This window comes from Cotesia glomerata, linkage group LG9 (genome assembly GCF_020080835.1).
Source record: "Cotesia glomerata isolate CgM1 linkage group LG9, MPM_Cglom_v2.3, whole genome shotgun sequence".
NCBI lineage: Eukaryota > Metazoa > Arthropoda > Insecta > Hymenoptera > Braconidae > Cotesia > Cotesia glomerata.
In genome coordinates this window covers 13,741,885-13,759,984 of record NC_058166.1, presented here as the reverse complement: position 1 = coordinate 13,759,984, position 18,100 = coordinate 13,741,885, and the positions used below count along the sequence as shown (strand labels likewise).

At 27.0% G+C, this 18,100-nt stretch overlaps 1 protein-coding gene and 1 long non-coding RNA gene across 2 annotated transcripts; both read right to left on the bottom strand.

The window, feature by feature from the left end:
* Nucleotides 1–409: 409 nt before the first annotated feature.
* LOC123271642 (tumor necrosis factor receptor superfamily member 14-like) lies at nt 410–12,601 on the bottom strand. The gene is made up of 2 exons (XM_044738030.1): nt 12,288–12,601; nt 410–961 (listed from the first exon to the last, which is right to left on the bottom strand). The coding sequence occupies exons 1-2, from the start codon at nt 12,336–12,338 to the stop codon at nt 521–523; spliced, it is 492 nt and encodes a 163-aa protein (XP_044593965.1). The 5' UTR covers nt 12,339–12,601; the 3' UTR covers nt 410–520.
* A 4,091-nt stretch (nt 12,602–16,692) lies between these two features.
* LOC123271602 lies at nt 16,693–17,316 on the bottom strand. Its single transcript, XR_006510923.1, has 2 exons — nt 17,204–17,316; nt 16,693–16,752 (listed from the first exon to the last, which is right to left on the bottom strand). It is a non-coding gene; the product is annotated as an uncharacterized LOC123271602 (long non-coding RNA).
* Nucleotides 17,317–18,100: the final 784 nt, after the last annotated feature.

The following is an 18,100-nucleotide window of genomic DNA, read 5'->3' as shown; positions in this document are numbered from 1 at the left end:
ACCCCGATGTTACACTTATCAAGACCTTTCATTTGAATACCCACATCAATTTTTCATATATTTATATATAATACGTATATGTATATATGAAAAATATATATTAAAAATGCATGTGGGTACTCAAATGAAAGCTCTTGATGAGTGTAACATCGGGATGAGCTTATATCTTTAAAAACGTCAATAGTTAAAAAATTACAGTACAATTTAACAAAATTAATTAATTTAATAAAGCAAAATTTTATTTATAGTTCACAAGTCACGACAGTCACATAGTGACTGCAAGGTTATTTAATTAAACTAATTTTAAAAAAACCCTAACTGTACATTTTTAAAAGCGTAGATTACAAAAAATAATTAGCAGAATATTGACTTGCAAAATTATTGATAATTATTGACAATAGCTGTCAATAAAATAAATATAAATATCTATATCTATATATATAATTATATGTAATATGTATATACAAGTAGAAAATCGTCTTTCAGTGACTAGTTTTGTTTTTTAAAATTTTTAAATAAATTAATTTATGAAAAACTCGGCCTTGACGTCATCCGCCAAAATAGCCGCACGCATCTTCTGATCTTCACCATCGTCTTCTTGGTTCACCAGAGAGCTCTGTTCCCCGGTGTTGATTGCGTCTTCAGGAGCCAGGAAGAGGTTCTTGTGTTCAGAGCATTTCTTGTGGTAGTCAGGATTCTCAGGGGCGTGACGGTAGCAAGAGTCACAGACAGTGTCTGTTTTAGAAGTGCAACGGTGAGCTTCGTAGAGGCCAGGGCCGCATCGCGAGCAGATCCAGCAGGACTGGAGGTTGTGGTGAGGGCTGTAGGTACCAGGCTTGCATTTGCTGCACTCGGTATCTCGGTCCGAGGTGCAAGGCTTTGTTACTCCCCAACCTGGACCGCACCGGTTGCATCTTGCATCCCCACGGTGATGACGGATTCGCGGTCTTCCTTCAGCTACCTGCAAATTTAATAAAAATTGTCAATATATTTTAGGTTTTTTTTTTTTTTTTTTTTTTTCAAAGTTTGTTGTACTTATTTATTTGTTTATTTATAGTATACTTGAGAGGGTGAGGGTGAGGGTGAAGGCGAGGGAGATGATAAGTTATTCGGGTCGATTCGTATTATAAAAACGAACAGGTGCGTGAATAAGACGAAGGCCAGCTGACTTTTAAAATCACCTTTACTTGTTTCTTCCGCCTCTATTGCTTCAATTTTTTACATTTATTATTATTATTATTATTATTATTATTATTATTATTATTATTATTATTATTATTATTATTATTATTATTGTCATTATCATTATTATCATTATTAAAATAATCATTATCATTAATTAAAAATGTTAAAACCGTGAAATAATAATAATAATAATAATAATAATAATAATAATAATAATAATAATAATAATAATAATAATAATAATAGTATCAATAATAAAATAAATTTTTGATTTTATTATTATTATTATTTATATTTAATAAATCAAAGATAGTTAATATTATAAGCCAGCTACCCGATCCAAATTGTTGGAGAATGACTAATTTTTCATTATTAATTGTTCACCATAATATTTTATCGGTATGAAGTCTCAATACCATCAGAGAAAATTTAGGTGACAATAACAATTAAAATTTGTTTAGACAATTCAGTCACTGAAAAAAAGTTACACTGAGTAAAAAATTACATCTTTCTCTAATAATAATTGTCTAAACAAATTTTAATTGTTATCGTCACCTAAATTTTCTCTGATGGTATTGAGACTTCATACTGATAAAATATTATGGTGAACAATTAATAATGAAAAATTAGTCATTCTCAAACAATTTGGATCGGGTAGCTGGCTTATAATATTAACTATCTTTGATTTATTAAATTTAAAACACCGATCTTCATATATTAAATATACATTATTTATATTGTTGAGAATTAAGAAATGACTTTGTATCTCGTGAAATATTAATATTTTTAAAGATATAAGCTCATCCCGATGTTACACTCTTCAAGACCTTTCATTTAAGTACCCACATCATTTTTTCATATATTTATATATATTATATATATGTATATATGAAAAATATATCAAAATGCATGTGGGTACTCAAATAAAAGCTCTTGATGAATATAACATCAGGATGAGCTTATAACTTTAAAAACGTCAATAGTTAAGTAAATACAGTGCAATTTAATAAAAGTCATTATTTAATAAAGCAAAATTTTATTTATTCATAGTTCACAACTCATGGCAGTCACGTAGTGACTGCGATGTTGCTAGTTATTATTATTATTATTATTATTATTACTAATTCATTAAAAAAGATTATATGTCAGTATTAAATAAAATCAAAAATAAAAAATTTATTAAGATTATTTCCTTGATAAAAATTTCAAAATTTTTATGTATTTTTTTTTTTTTTTGGTTCATTGTAAAGACTCCTTTGTAAAAAATTTTTTTTTATCAATTGTCTTCTAAAAAAAAAAAATTTTTAGATAATCAATAAAAAAAAAAATTTTTTTACTTTTTTGAAATAAATAATTTCCTTAAAAAAATTAGTATTGTATTTTTTGTTAAAAAAAAAAAAAAATTGATTCAAACGAGATAAAAAAATTTTATCAGGAAGATCTTGGATCTCTAAAGCGTGGGATCGAGAGCGTTCAGATACCAGCTGCCGCCCACTCGTGATTTTAGAACAGTTATTATTTTTTTATTTGAAAATTCGGCAGGTAATTATTATTGCGCCCACGGCTACCGAAAAATTTCGAACAAAAAATCCAATAACAATAATAATAATGATAATGATGATAATAATAATAGTAGTAGGGCTGTTTATAATTATCAACCGCATTGTGAAATGAAAATATTTATCCTCTGTGCAATGACAGACATATTAAATTACTGATCGCAGAAATGTAATTTTCCACGAGCGGCACATCGAATCAACGATACGGAATAACGAGCATCTATTGAGTTTACCAGCTGTAGTGGCAGCTGTCGATGGCACGCGTCGTAAAACTCAGGTGAATCGCGATGCCCTGTTGCCATCCGATGCCATCTTTTTAACGAACTCATTACTTTTTAAATTATCTTTGCGTTTTACACTTTATTGAGCATGTGGGATAAAGTTTCATTGTGACAGCTCTCTCAAGTCCTTCATCTGCAGTTTACACAATTGTTTTTTTTTTTTTTTTTCTCTATATATACTTCAATATCTGTCTAAAAACAACTAGTGAAATTTCACAACCTTCAACTGAACTATTTCTTCAATTGAATAGATTTTGATTCATCTGCCATTTTGTAATCATTCTTTTTTACACCACAACCTCAAAAGAAGAATCTTATAACCAAAATATCTCATGAAAGACTTGATCAATCTCGAAAATTATTTGTTTATCTGTTTCAAACTACTTAAAATAACAACCCTACGAAAAATAAATCCTTAAATCCTCGTAGTTTATTTGTAATAAACATTTTAGTGTTAAAACTGAGAGCTGAATCTATCCGCCATATTGCCGCAAATATAAAGATGCGTTAAATGAATTAAAATAAGGCGGGAAATTCAAAAATTCTCAATTATTGTTAAGTTAAATGAGTAATAACTTTTTATGAAATTTATTAGGGTCTTGAGAAATATTTTAAAGTGTTTTATTTTATTTTTATTTAGCTGAAATATTTTTTAGGGATTAATTTTAAAAAATTAGTAAATATAAAGTAGTCATTGATTTGACGTCCATCTTTATTGTTTATTAAATTAGACAACTCTGTAATTTCTAACGATGTAATCAGGTGTATTTAGATGGTTATTTTCACTATGGTGAAAAATTAACTAAAATAATTTTTATAATATCAAGTAAAATAATAAATAATTAATTTAAACGTTCGTCAACACTATGTGTTTTGATGCATTTAAATAAACTATATGAATCAGATAATTTTTTAAAATTATTTATTATAGTATCTACTTTAATAATTAAATATTATAATTTTAAATTAAAAAAATGCTGATCTGCCATCTGTATGTTAAAAATTTAATTTTTAATTGTTAATCGTTAGGGAAGATCACTTGATTAAACTTATCAAAACTAAAAAATATAAATTCATATCTGCTATTAAGTCTTTTGTATGAACGTCAATAAAAATTTACTTCTACTAAGGGGAAAAAGTTGCTTTGTTTTCAATATTCTTCATATAGGTTAGGTGTACGTACATCATGATGTTAATACAACCGAAATCTTTATAAAAACACATTAAATAAATGAAATTCTTTTTGCAATCGATTTTAATTACCGAAACACAGATTAATATTGCAAATCATCATTGTAGCCCTTTTAGTTTAATTACAATAAAAGAAATAACTCCAAATACGACAACAGAGAGCCGCAGCCATATTGGATATTTTGAAACAAGGATTCTTATGATGAAGCCCGCAAGGTAGTGTTAAATACAAAAATAGCTGACATAAATAATTTTTTAAAAATTGCACAATTATTTTTTTTGTATTGTTTTTTTTGTATTCAGGCGATTTTTCTTCTCTGATTGTTCCTATTTCGTAAGCGTTCGAAACTAAAAAATACTTATATTTACTATTAACTCTTACACAGAAAAAAAAACTTCTTGCATCAAGAAAATTTTAAGGAAAACAAAAGTTATTTTGAAGCAAGAAAAAATTTTCTTGGCTCAAAAAACTTCGACTTCATTCAAAAAATTTTCAATCTTCCTTAATATTTTCTTGAACTAAGAAAATTTACCCTTTAGTCAAGAATTTTTTTTTTCACACAGATAAAAGGGTTCATTTGAGCCAAGAAAATATTTTTCTTTCTAATTATTTTCTTGAGCGAAAAATAAATTTTTTTTTTGACACAAGAAATTTCACTTATTCCAACAAAATTAATTCTCTTGCTTTAAGAAATACGTATCTTGATCCAAGAAAATTTATTTAAGTCAAGAAAATCTGCTTGTTTTGAGAAAATTCAGCCTCTTGCTCCAAAAAATTTAGTTCTTGATAGAAGTAAATTTTTTTGTCTTGAGAAAATTTCTCTCTTGCTTCAAAAAATTAAATATCTCGATAGAAGTAAATTTTCATTAATATTTTTATTGATTAAAATGTCAAATGGGAAGATCAAATAATATTTCATCATTTTTTTTCATTCAATATGTATAATTGCACGCTAAAATAATATAAAATGGGTATCAAATATTCAAGAGAAAAATTTTCTCAAGGTGAGAAAATTTTTTTCTCAGCTGAAGTAAGTCGCGCTGCTTTCCTGAAGTATCTAAAAATTCTGATCAAATATAAAAATTTATTGTATCAAGTATTTATGATAATTTGAATTAAGAAAAAATGACTTCCACCAAGAATAGAATTTCTCGAAAAATTTTTACTTCGGCCAACACAACTTCGGTCTTCCTTCAGGCATCCGAAAATTTTTTTGAGCCAAGAATTTTGTTCTCCAGTCAAGAAATGAACGTACACATGAAGTCCTTAATCAAACTACTGATTGATCTAAACTCCTTAAAGCTCAAGTTACCCGATAATTTATTTATAATGAAATAATAATCGATTAGTAAAGTTAACCGTGGACGTAAATTGGACGTGAAACATGAGTTAAGTACCAAGTGAGGGTTGTTATAAGTTTTCAAGTCTTCTCCCGGCCGCTAAATGAAACCGTCGACCATCCTCGTTGCAATTTAATTTATTCACCTACAGTATTAAGATTACCCGCAAGTATGTATGACTCTAACGCTTCACTTTTATTTCCCACATAAATAATATTATTATTTTAAAAAGCCGGACACTGTTTTGTCGACGAAAAAACGGAAGTGCCAGTGTGGCGTGACCTCGTGAGCTCGGCCCGTTTTTTCATACACTTTAGTTCCTCCGCAAAAGTATTTGAGGTTTATTAAATAGTAAAAGAGATACACCACACTTACATACATGTATGACATTTATACGCCCATAAACATTTGGCTCTATACAAATGTTTGTATGTGAGCGATACAACCGAGTTATGTCTCCTATATAAAAATATACATGTAGAAATACTTGTACTACTCACGTACAAATAGTACCACGGTCTCGTTACGTCCGTTATATTATTTATACACTTCACTTGTGTAAAAAGGCCCACCCTATTTCCTATAGAGCGTTGGGCTTTCCGGTGAAAATAATTATCCGACATCAACAAACACTCGGGCGGAATTTAACCCCATGAGAAGACACCTACTCGCGAGGATCGCTGATGCAAATTAAAATGCTGCAGGTGTTTCTTCTTTGCCATTATTGTCTATGTAAGGAAATGTCTTGGGAAAGGAAAAGACGTTACTTTATTTATTATTTATTTATTTGTTTATTTATTGCGTTCTTTGAGCGATAAATTACGGGTTTTATGGTAGGTTTCATTTTTAACATTCACCTGCAGGTGACATTTAATTAAAAGAATTGATATTTGAAATAATTCTGCTCTATGAATCAGGATGATACACAGAAAAAAAAATTAACTTGATTCAAGAGAAAAATTCTTGAACTAAGAATATAATTTTGAAGAGGGTAATTGTCTAGAATCAAGACGAAAAATTCTTGAATTAAGTAGAATTTCCTTAAATCAAAAAAAATTTTCTTAAATCAAGAATTTTTTTACTCAAATCAAGAATATTGAGCTCTTCAAAAATATATATTTGACTCAAGAACATTTTTTTTTCTGTGTACGAAACCAGATCAATTAGTCGAGTCGTTCGAGCTTTATCGTGACTTTATTTGTTTATTTAAATTACAGGCCAATAAAGGTCACCTGAAAATTTTTATGCGTATTTTTTGGCAAGGGAATTTTGATACTGATGGATTAATTGGTTGATTTTAAAACAAAATTTTTTTTAAGGAAATTGGTTAGATTGACTTTTTTGGCTTGAAACTTATTTTCTGCACAGAAAAAAAATGAACTTGAATCAAGTAATTTTGAAAAAATCAATCTTCTTGATTTGAGTAGAAAAATTCTTAAACTAAGAAATTATTTTTGGTTTGAGTAAATTTTACTTGATTCAAGAATTTTTCTCTTGATTCAAATTAATTTTTTTTTTTAGTGTAGGTCATGAGAAATTGGAATTAAAATTTTTATTGTCTTTGTGAGGTACAACAAAATTTTTAATTTAAAAATAATATTCTATAAAATTGACAATAATTTCCAATTTATGTTTATCTTTCAACAATAAATTTCTTCATTTAAAATATTGAAGAAAAAAAAAATTTGACTTGAATTAATTTTGAAAAATACTTGATTTATTTTTGATGGGATAGAAAATAAGAGAAATGTATAAATTTTTTATATTTTTAAAACAAGTTGGTAATATTTTGAATCGCCGTCATCTTGAACCATCTTGCCATTTTAATTCTTGTTTCAAGAAATTATTTTCTTCATTTTTTAATTCATTAATTTCTTAAACTAATTCAAATTGAATATCTCGAAGAGTAAAATTTTTAAAATAATATTTTTTTTTAATCAAGCATTTTTCTTTTAATGTATGATCAAAAACTTCGTAAAATTTAGCGTGGTTAGTAAATTTTTCAAAAAGAAATATCTAGAAACTTGAAGTTTTAGTTTATTAAAAAAAATTGTTTGATATCTTTGTTATAAAAAAAAAAAAAAAAAATTAAAAAGTTATTTAATTTAATTTTTGTTTAATTAATATATTAATTCTCAGAAAATTTATTGTCACATTAATTTGATTAATTTTAATCAATAGTTAATAATTAGCTAATTTTTATTAATTTGAAATTTCAATGTCTTAAAAGAAAAACTTTAATTGTATATAATAACTCACTTTTAAGTGATTTAAAATTAACAAGAAATATTCAAATAATCTTTAACAAATTTTTATAAAAAATTGAGAATTTTATAATTTTTATTTTGTTTTATTAAATACTAGCAGTTCGCCCCGGCTTAGTACGGGTATTTAACAAAAATTTTCGAATTATTTGTAATATAAGATAGCCTATGTCAACCGGGGATAGTGTAGCTTTCCAACAGTGAAAGAATTTTTCAAATCGGTTCAGTAGTTTCGGAGCTTATTCAATGCAAACAAAAAAACAAACAAACAAACAAACAATCAAATCTTTTCTCTTTATAATATTAGTATAGATAAATTATTGATTGCAATTGTCGAAATTAATTGTAAATCAATTGCTTTTTCATTGAATTAATTTCTTTTTGTTTTAAACTTCTTTGATTTAAAAAACCAAAAATTCTATTGATTTTTTAGGGAATTTTTTAAATTAATTCAAACTGAATATTTTTAAATTTTTCAGATACAATTTCTCTAGTTCTAAGTTGTTTTTTTATATTTTTAGTGTAGTAAAAAATTGGAATGTGTAGTTTATATAATTTGTCATTAAAATCATTTTTTTTTTACATTAAAATTTTATTAGTAAATCATAAATCTTTCAAAAAAAATTAAACTAAAAAAAAATAAACATTTATTTTTGCAGTGAGCCAAAAGAAAATAAAGTTTTAGAAAAATTTAAAACAGCGCCAGAATGTACCTTGAATACGCTCCAAGTTATTAATTTTTAAACTTTCAATTCAAGGTAATAATAGTTGCCCTATTTTCATATTTTTAACAACCAAAATGTTAGTAAAGTGAATTGCAGCGTTAAAACTAAATAATAAATGCGATTTATTTAATCCCTACAAACGAAAAAAAAATAAGACACGATTGTTCGGAAATTTAAAGTGTGGAGAGAATTAATCGATGAATGTTTAACGGAAATAAATTTATAATAGAACTGAACCGACTGACTGGGTTTGGCCTCGTAATTTGGGTTTCATTAAAAATTAACCCTTCGGCTGAGCTTCGGCAGAACCAACACGTCGGAGAATAACTCGAAACCGAAAAAATGCCCTAGGGAAAATACAAGAGAGAAAAAAAATGATCGTGATGGAGCTGCGCCTGTAATTAAAATAAAAAATCTAAAACTGTTATAAAAGAAAGACCGCCAATGATTCGTTAAAAACGTTTATTGTACTCAGCGCCCGGGGGACAACAATAACCGTGTATGGAAATAAAAAATGTAAATAAAATTCTAGTACAAATATATATGAATCTATATATAACAAGACAATGAACAGTTGACTAGAATGAAAAATATTGCGGGGATCGTCCCGAGCGAATAGATTTTTGTAAATTCTCACATACTCGCCCACATATATATACATTAACAAGGAGTTTTTGTAGTTCCCATGAGGTCTTGTCATGCTAATGAGTCCGTGTAAAAGGTACAAACGCGTGTAAATCTAAACTTTTAAATTTGTTATGTATTTAATCTTAAAATACTTGTAATTAACTTACTATTTTTTTTTTTTTTTTTAGCGTATCTTGATAATTGTTTATTCAATTTACACAACTCAATTATTCTAATATATTTTTTTATAAATAGGTGACAAAGACGATTGTGATGTTTTTATATTTCCTAAGAAAAGTGTTAGATTATAAACAAATATTATTCCTTATTGAGAGTTGCTACTTGCTACTTAATATCAAGTTGTTGTAATTTATCACAAATTTGAGATTAAATACATTAGAAATGGACTTTTTTTTTTTTGTACCGAGTTACCACTTCCTTGATAATTATTTAAAGTTTTTCTATCTAAACAAAAATGTAACAAAGTTTGTAGAACAGTCTGTACATCTGATAAAAATATAATGAAATATTTTTTTATAAAAATGTTTTACATTATTGAAACTTGAGGGAAAAAATTTAGATCTGTGAGACAGAATTTTAATTATTTAAAAAAATTTTAGAAGAATTTTTTGATACTTAATAAGTTTCATTAATTGTTGAGAGATTTTTTAATATTAAATGATTTAAGCTAATATTTACTTAGTTGATGAATTATTTTGTGAATAATATTTAACAGTTAATTAATATTTTTTAATTTTTAAAAATATTTATTAAAAGAAAAAAAATTGTTTATACTTGATAAATTTATTAATTAATAAATAATTATTAATTTTTATCATCGTAATTATATAGAAAATTATTTTTAAAAATTATATGACTGTATATCTGAGATCTAATCTTGTTTCTAGAAATTTTTATCGGAAATTTCAGACAATTATCTTCAATTATTTAGATGTACAGAAAAAAAGGTTCACTTGAGCCAAGAAAATATTTTTCTAATTATAAGTTATAAGTTATTTTAGCATAAATTGTCTTGTGAAACTATTATTTAACATTTGGTATCAAAACTACAATTTTTTTTATACGCCCTTTTATCTTTAAGTAGTACTTTTCTTAAGGGGATCCTCTGGTCTGACGCCCTGATTTTTGAGCATTTTTTTGGGATTTTTTTGTAAAGACTAATGAAGAGATAGAACTTTGAACTTTTTACCATCTATTTATACATATTTCAAGAGTATACAATTCAATTTTTAGCTAAAAACATTCAGTAGAATTAAAATTATAGTGGTCTGAAGACACTCGCCGCGAAAAAAATTGACGCTCATTTCTTCCACGATATTAGCTGATTGGCTAATCTGAAACAAAAAACCTGGCGAGGTTTTATTCTGTATACTTAAATACGGAGAGTGAATTACAATTAAAAAAAAATTTTGAAAATTTCTATTTTTTTTGTATCAAAAAGTTGAAAAAAACAAACTGAAATTCGGACTTTTTTGTTCCGAAGTCTGTCAAAAATCCAATTTTAAAAATTTTTTTTTTATCGTCGTTCACTCCCCGTATTTAGGTATACAGAATAAAACCCCACCGGGTTTTGTTGTTTCAGACTAGCCAATCAGCTGATATCATGGAGGAAGTGAGCGTCAATTTTTTTCGAGGCGCGTGTCTTTAGGCCACTATAACTTTAATTCTACGGAATGTTTTTAGCTAAAAAATTAACAGTATACTCTTGAAATATGTATAAATAAATGGTAAAAAGTTCAAAGTTCTATCTCTTCACTGGTCTTTACAAAAAAATCCCAAAAAAATGCTCAAAAATCAGGGCGTCAGACCAGAGGACTCCCTTAAAACTGAAAGGGCGTATGTCTTGAGATACGCCCTTTCAGCTTTAGGATACCAACTTGTTTTTTTTCACAGATTTTTACGTTTCAGACAATTTCAAATCGAATGGCAAAAAAATATTTTTTATACGCCCTCTCAGCACAAATCCCTATTAACCCTTAGCTATACGCCCTTTTACCTCTAGGCACGCGATTTATTGTATCAAGGATTTATGATAATTTGAATTAAGAAAAAATGACTTCCACCAAGAATAGAATTTTAAGAAGAATTTTTACTTCGACCAACACAACTTCAGTCTTTCTTCAGGCACCCGAAAATTTTCCTGAGCCAAGAATTTTGTCCTCCAGTCAAGAAATTTTTTTTTATGTGTGGGTTAAATATTGAAATTCTAAAAAAACCATAAGAATCTTTTCTTGTAAAAAATAAAATTTTCTATCAAAAAAAGTCCTTTCAAAATTTTCCATACCTCCCACCGTTAAGCAGATATTTCAATTTTAAAGTAAAAAGTTCATTAGTTTTAATTTATCGTTCAAAATAACTGAAATCAAAATCACCTAGCAAAGAACTGGCGCCTGATCTAGAGACGTGCAAAGTTAATTTTCCTCTTCCGTAAAAATCTAACAAAAAAACAACAACTTTTTTTTATCCATTCGAAAGACAAAAAACCTGTTGGAAGAGCAGAAATGTAAAAAAAGTTAGTAATGGCCTACCGAGACATGTATGGAAAATACAACAAAGTTGTGTTGGACAATGTGCGCGTCAACGAGAGGGAAACAATAGCAAAGTAACGTTCTTCCCACGACTTATCCACCTCTTTTGCTCTCTATAAGAGTATGAGAACAGCCCCAGGATTCACCCTCTGGCTTGACTCGTATTTTTGCTTTAATTTTTCTTATTCTCTGAGTCTCCTTCTTCGTTATTTAGGGAGTAGACCGAGAATTTTTTTATTTTCCTCTAAATACAAATATTGAGAGTGCTCTGCTCTGTATTTTTTGAAATTAAAAGTCACTCATTTTTTCGGGCTAAAAGTTATAAAATTTTATATTAAAATGTCAAAATATTTATATTCTGTATATATTTTGAGATATATATTAATACATGAATGGATGAAAAACATTAAATTGATGTTATTCAAGCGTCAAGACGTCTGGCGCCAGCAATTTCCATTAACTTGCTCAATTAAGATGAATTTTCATCTCACATCTCATAATCTGATATCGACGTTTTAAAATTAAAAAATTATTTTACGTTAAAAAAATTTTATATTTAATTTACCTCAAGTGTGACGATGCTGATAACAACCACCAAAATAATTAATCTTGGCATTATTTTCAAAAATTAAAAAATCCTTAATTTTTTTTTATTAATTAATTATTTCTTTGCACTTGAAATTCGGGGATTCACAGCACTCGCGCGGGTTTTTTTATAAACTTTTCTGGAGACGCATTATTGACGGAGAAAGTACCGATATTATATTTTATTTTTATTTATTTCTTAGCCAAAAATTTATTTTATCTTGTGACAAAAGAGCCGATGTGTCTCGAAAGCGAGTCGCGTGAGAAGTGAAACAACTCGACTCTTGCAGGAGCAGCTGCACTGAGCAGTTTTGAGAGCACGCGGTCGTTGCTCACGTGACTCCCCACCAATCAACCCTTTTTATATTCCTTTTTTTTACCTTTATTTAACATTTTTTCCTTTAAATTTTAAATATGAGCTAGAATTAATTTTTAAAACTTGAAGTCTAAATTCTGGGCTAAATATTAAAGATACAAAAAAATAATAAGAGATTTTTTTTGTAGGAAATTAATTTTTCTGCCGACTAGGTCCTTATCAATTTGACACTGATAAAAGGATTTGTTTATATTTAATAAGTTTTATTAACTGTTAATAAATCATTTTTTAACATCATAAGATTAAATAAATATTTATTAACAGTTAATAAATTATTTATTAAATACGATTTATTAAATGTTGATAAATATTTGTTAACAGTTAACAGTTAACAAATATTTATCAACATTTAATAAATCGTATTTATTAAATAATTTATTAACTGTTAATAAATATTTATTAATGGTTAATGAATATTTGTTAACTGTTAACAAATATTTATTTAAAATAAAAAGCAAAAATGGCAATTTTCTTTTGACACTTTATAACACTATAGCTGGAATACATGGTAATAATTCAATTCATTAAATAAATTAAAGTTTTTAATATTTAAAAATATAAAAGATAATTATGAGCTGTGATGGAATTTGATATTTTACAATAAACGTTATTTTTATTTATTTATTAAACCAGAAAATATTACAGATAATCAATATATAATATAATATAATAAATGACATATCTGTCCTATAGAGATGCATAACATCTGTTCATAGGACTGGTATAAATTAAAATACAAATCAAGAAAGCTAGTTTACTTATATAATTAATTTATAGTAGTAGTTTAGAGAAAAATTATAAGTCACATTGCTTTATCCATCGAATTAGATTTATTTTCAGTAATTTGGTTGTTCCGGCAAAATATTTCAATTCGTTCGGTAATAAATTAAAATATTTAAAGGCCGTATTCCTCCCAAATAAATATTTATTGAATGTTAAAAAATATTTATTAAAATTTAATAAATTAAATAATTGTCTTCAAATAAATTAAATTATTAATAGTTAATAAATTCTTCTATCAATGTATTATATCTTTAATTTTTGAACCTGAATTTGAGTTCAAAGTTCTGAAACAAAGCCCGCTATCTATTAAAGGTAAAAAAAATTTACTTTAAAATTAAAAAATCAAAATTCTGACTTAAATATTGAAAATATAAAAAAATGATAAGTGGCTTCTTTTGTAGGAAATTTGATTTTCTATAAAAAAATCCCTTATAAATTTTTAAGTATCTCTTATACTTAAGTCCCAATAACAATTTGAAGGTCATTAAAAAAATAACCGATTGTAAGGAAACTCGTTGGTTGATTTAAAGTTAAAAAATTGAAAATAAAAAACATTTGTTTAGAAAAGATGGGAATTGTATACTGTATATTGTATAGAGTATCAGCTAATTTGTAACTCTATGGTACCGCTGCGAGGCAAAAGGTATCCAGCGAGCACATGGCAGCTGACAATCACCGTCTATACATACATACATAACGTGAGTAGATATGGAGCGACTTTAGCCTTCTGCTCCTCGTTCCATTCCTTTTCCTTTTAAAATAAAAGCATGCTCTACATCTGTATATTTAATACCATGTCCGTGGTCCCTGGATTTAGAAGCTAAGGTAAGTAAAATAATACAGAGGGGAGACAGGTGTACCGGCACGCGACAGCCGGCAGTCGCGAGGTAGATCCAACGTCATACACAATTTTTGGTAGTTTTATTTCAGATCGATTCTTCTCAGTTGAATTTTATCATTTTTTTAAATATTAATTATTTATTAAATAATTATTTTTTATTAATTTATCAACACAAAAAAAAATTTACTTGAATCAAGTAAATAATTTTTAAGAATTTCATCTTCTTGATTTAAGTAGAAAAATTCTTAAACTAAGAAATTTTTCTTAGTTTAAGTAAATTTTACTTAATTCAAGAATTTTTCATCTTGATTCAAGACAATGAAACTCTTAAAAATTATTTTCTTGGTTCAAGAATTTGTCTCTTGATTCAAGTTAATTTTTTTTCAGTGCAAGAATTAATAATATTTGATATTTTTATTTAAATAATTTAAGACTAAAATTTTCATTGAAAATTGATAATTTTTTTTGTCAAGCTGCCGTTTTGATAAAAATTTATATTTTTATATTATTTTTTTAAAAAAAAATTAGGAAAACGGTTGACCCTGAGGGCCATCCCTGCAACTTCCCGCTACTTTCGTAATTGAGCGCTCAAAATTGCACTTATTACGTTTTTGAGCTTTTCGAGCTCAAAAATATAATTTTCGTGTAGTTTTGAGCTCTCCGAGCTCTAAAGTCTGATAGAAGTTTAATAAAACGTTATTTATTGAATTTTCAAACCGCAATAACTTTTGAATGAATGTACCGATTTTCACGCGGTTGGCGCCATTCGACGCATTTTTTCAAATTCTATGATATATTTTCAAACACAAATTGATCAGACCGGAAATTTCGGTGTAATTCGAAAAAAACACTTTTTTTTCGATTTCTTTCGTCAACGATAACTCACGAACGAATTAACCGATTTTGACCGGCTTGGTGGCGATCGACGTGGTTTTTTTATGTTTAGAGCTGATTAGTTTTTGGAATTGATCGGTCAAGTCGTTTAAAAGTTATTAAAAAAAAACCACATTTGAAAAAATTTCTTTTCGCAGTTTTTTTGAGATTTCTCAAAATCTATCAGTCCGAATCGGTCCAACTTGTATTTAAAATCTAAGTTTAGTCGAACCCTTTCGAATGGCACCAACTGCGATCAAATCGGTCAAGCCGTTCAAAAGTTATGAGAGGTTTACACACACACACACACACACATACAGACAGACAGACATACAGACACCATCGCGGGAATAATCAGGGAAGCTTCCTAGGACCTCAAAACGTCGAGATCTGATGAAAACTCGATTTTCGAAAAACGGGGTAAAAACAATAACTTCCCGATTTTTGAAAATTTTCAATTTTCTTAGCGGGAAGTTAAAAGAGAACTAACTAATAAAGTTAAAATTTAATTTTTAAATTCATTGATTAAAAGGCCTTTTATAAAAATTTAATTAAAAATCGCTTTTTTTATCGTCCAAATGCGTACATTATAAAAAATACACTGTTAAAAAAAGTGATTTTAGAGTGAATAGAGATTTTAATCCGAAAAACATTCGAGTGAAAAGTTTTTTAGCTGAAATAAATTTCGATTACCTAAAACAAGTTTTATATGTAAAATATTAACAAATACTCCAAAAAATTTATCTCAAATTTAACTTTGTAAATATTAATTATATTTTTCAAAAAATTTGAACGAAATTTTTTCAAAGATTATTTTTTTTTTCAAGTCTTGTGGATAAGTCCTGATATAAAGTTAAAAATAATAAATTATTAATATTATTAAATTTAATTAAATAAAAATAACAACTTTAATGGTGCCGAAATTAACTTTTGTATGGCAATTTTTGGATTTTTTTAACAAATGAATTATTATTGAAAAAATTTATCAAAAAATGCTACTGGTAAAAATTACAAAAAATATTGATGCAATTTTTTTTTAAATAATAAAATTTATTTGTTAAATCGATTGAAGGAAAGAAATTATATTAATTTTGAAATCTCTAAATACACATTTTTTAATTTTTAAACGAATAACTACTATTTTGTTATTTTTATTCAATTAAAAATTCACTTTACAGAGTTTTTTTTATCAATAGTAGAAATAAAATCTTTCCTTAGGATTAAATTAATTAAAAGTCATCCACTCAGCAAATTTTTTACTGTGTATACTTAGACATACACACATATGATAATTTTCTTCAGCAATGAATTTATTATGATAGTTACATTGAAAAAAAATTAACTTGAATCAAGAGAAAAATTCTCGAGCCAAATAAAATAATTTTGAAGAAGAAAAATTTTTGAATCAAGTACAATTTACTTAAACCAAGAAAAATTTTTTTAATTTAAAAATTTTTCTACTTAAGGTAGTTGTCGTGGTTAAGGCATACCGTCAGAAAATTCTAAATTTTCGTATACTTATTAAGGACATGATGATACAATTATCCTTAAAATTTTAAGTCGATTGACCATCTATAACCCGAGATGAATTCTTTTTATATCTTTAAAAATATCTATCATTAAGAAATTACACTGTATCTCGTCACCTAATGATATTTTTAAAGATATACGCTCATCCTGATGTTACTATTATCGAGACCTTTCATTTAAATACCCACATGAATTTTTTACATATTTTATATACTTTACAAATATCAGAAATATCATACATATAAAATATATGAAAAATGTATGTGAGTACTCAAATGAAAGGTCTCGATGAGGGTAACATCAGGATGAGCTTATATCTTTAAAAATATTAATAATTGAACAATTACATAGTATCTTGTCACCTAATGATAATATTAAAGATTTGAGGTAGTTGTCGTGGTGAAGGCATACCGTCAGAAAATTCTAAATTTTCGTATACTTATTAAAGACATGATGATACAATTACCCTAAAAATTTGAAGTCGATTGACCACCTATAACCCGAGATGAATTCAATTAAAAATTGGATATTTAACATTGATTGCATACGCTCTCTGCAGCTCTGTACCAGTTTCTTAGTTATAAAAAAAAAAACTGTCAGAAACTTTCAAAAAACTGACAGTCTTTTAATGTATTTGTTGTGAGTTTAATTAAGAAGGGTTTACATTTTTTCTCTCTCTCGCCCTCTATTGGACAAACGAAAGTATCTTTTTCATACTTGTACAACAAATGGAATCTTAAAACGCATTTTATGCATAAATAAATGAAAATTTTCCAAAAAAGCGCTTCGCTCTTCGATAGATAATTAAATTATTTATCGAAGAGCGAAGCGTTTTTTTTCGAAATTTTATCACATACATGAGAAAAACACGTTTGAAAATCAACTATAAACCGCTCTTAAAAAAAAATAAAAACAAATTTTTGACCGTCTAATTATTTATAAATAACGGATTAAAGTTCATCAATTAATGAAAAAGTATATATCTACGGAGTCGAACAGAAACAATTGTATGAGTTGCGTCTCCACGGGTACAGTCATGCGTAAAAATTATGGATTACTTAGCTACAAGCTCATATACTTTTGCGGCGCGTATAATCTCTAATTTTTTGACAATATTGTACCTTAAATCAAGAAGAATTTCTTCAAAATTATTTACTTGATTCAAGTGAATTTTTTTTTATAGTGTAGGACATAATTTCTATGTCCATATCATAATTTCCCGCCTCGTAAATGAATTATTCACCAATTAATTTTAATTACAAAAGTTTTCTTCTCCCGAAACAAAAAAAAACAAAATTTTTATCTTAATTCGCCATCTTAAAGGGCAGCATTTGAATTATGGAACTTCCGTTACCAAAAACTGAATTCGTTCCATATTCATACGAGTATT

Excerpts from the sequence above, each read along its gene's own strand:
- LOC123271642 (XM_044738030.1), bottom strand. The coding sequence starts at position 12,338 with ATGCCAAGATTAATTATTTTGGTGGTTGTTATCAGCATCGTCACACTT. Across the intron at positions 962-12,287 it reads TCAGCATCGTCACACTTGAG|GTAGCTGAAGGAAGACCGCG; the intron begins GTAAATTAAATA and ends TTAAATTTGCAG.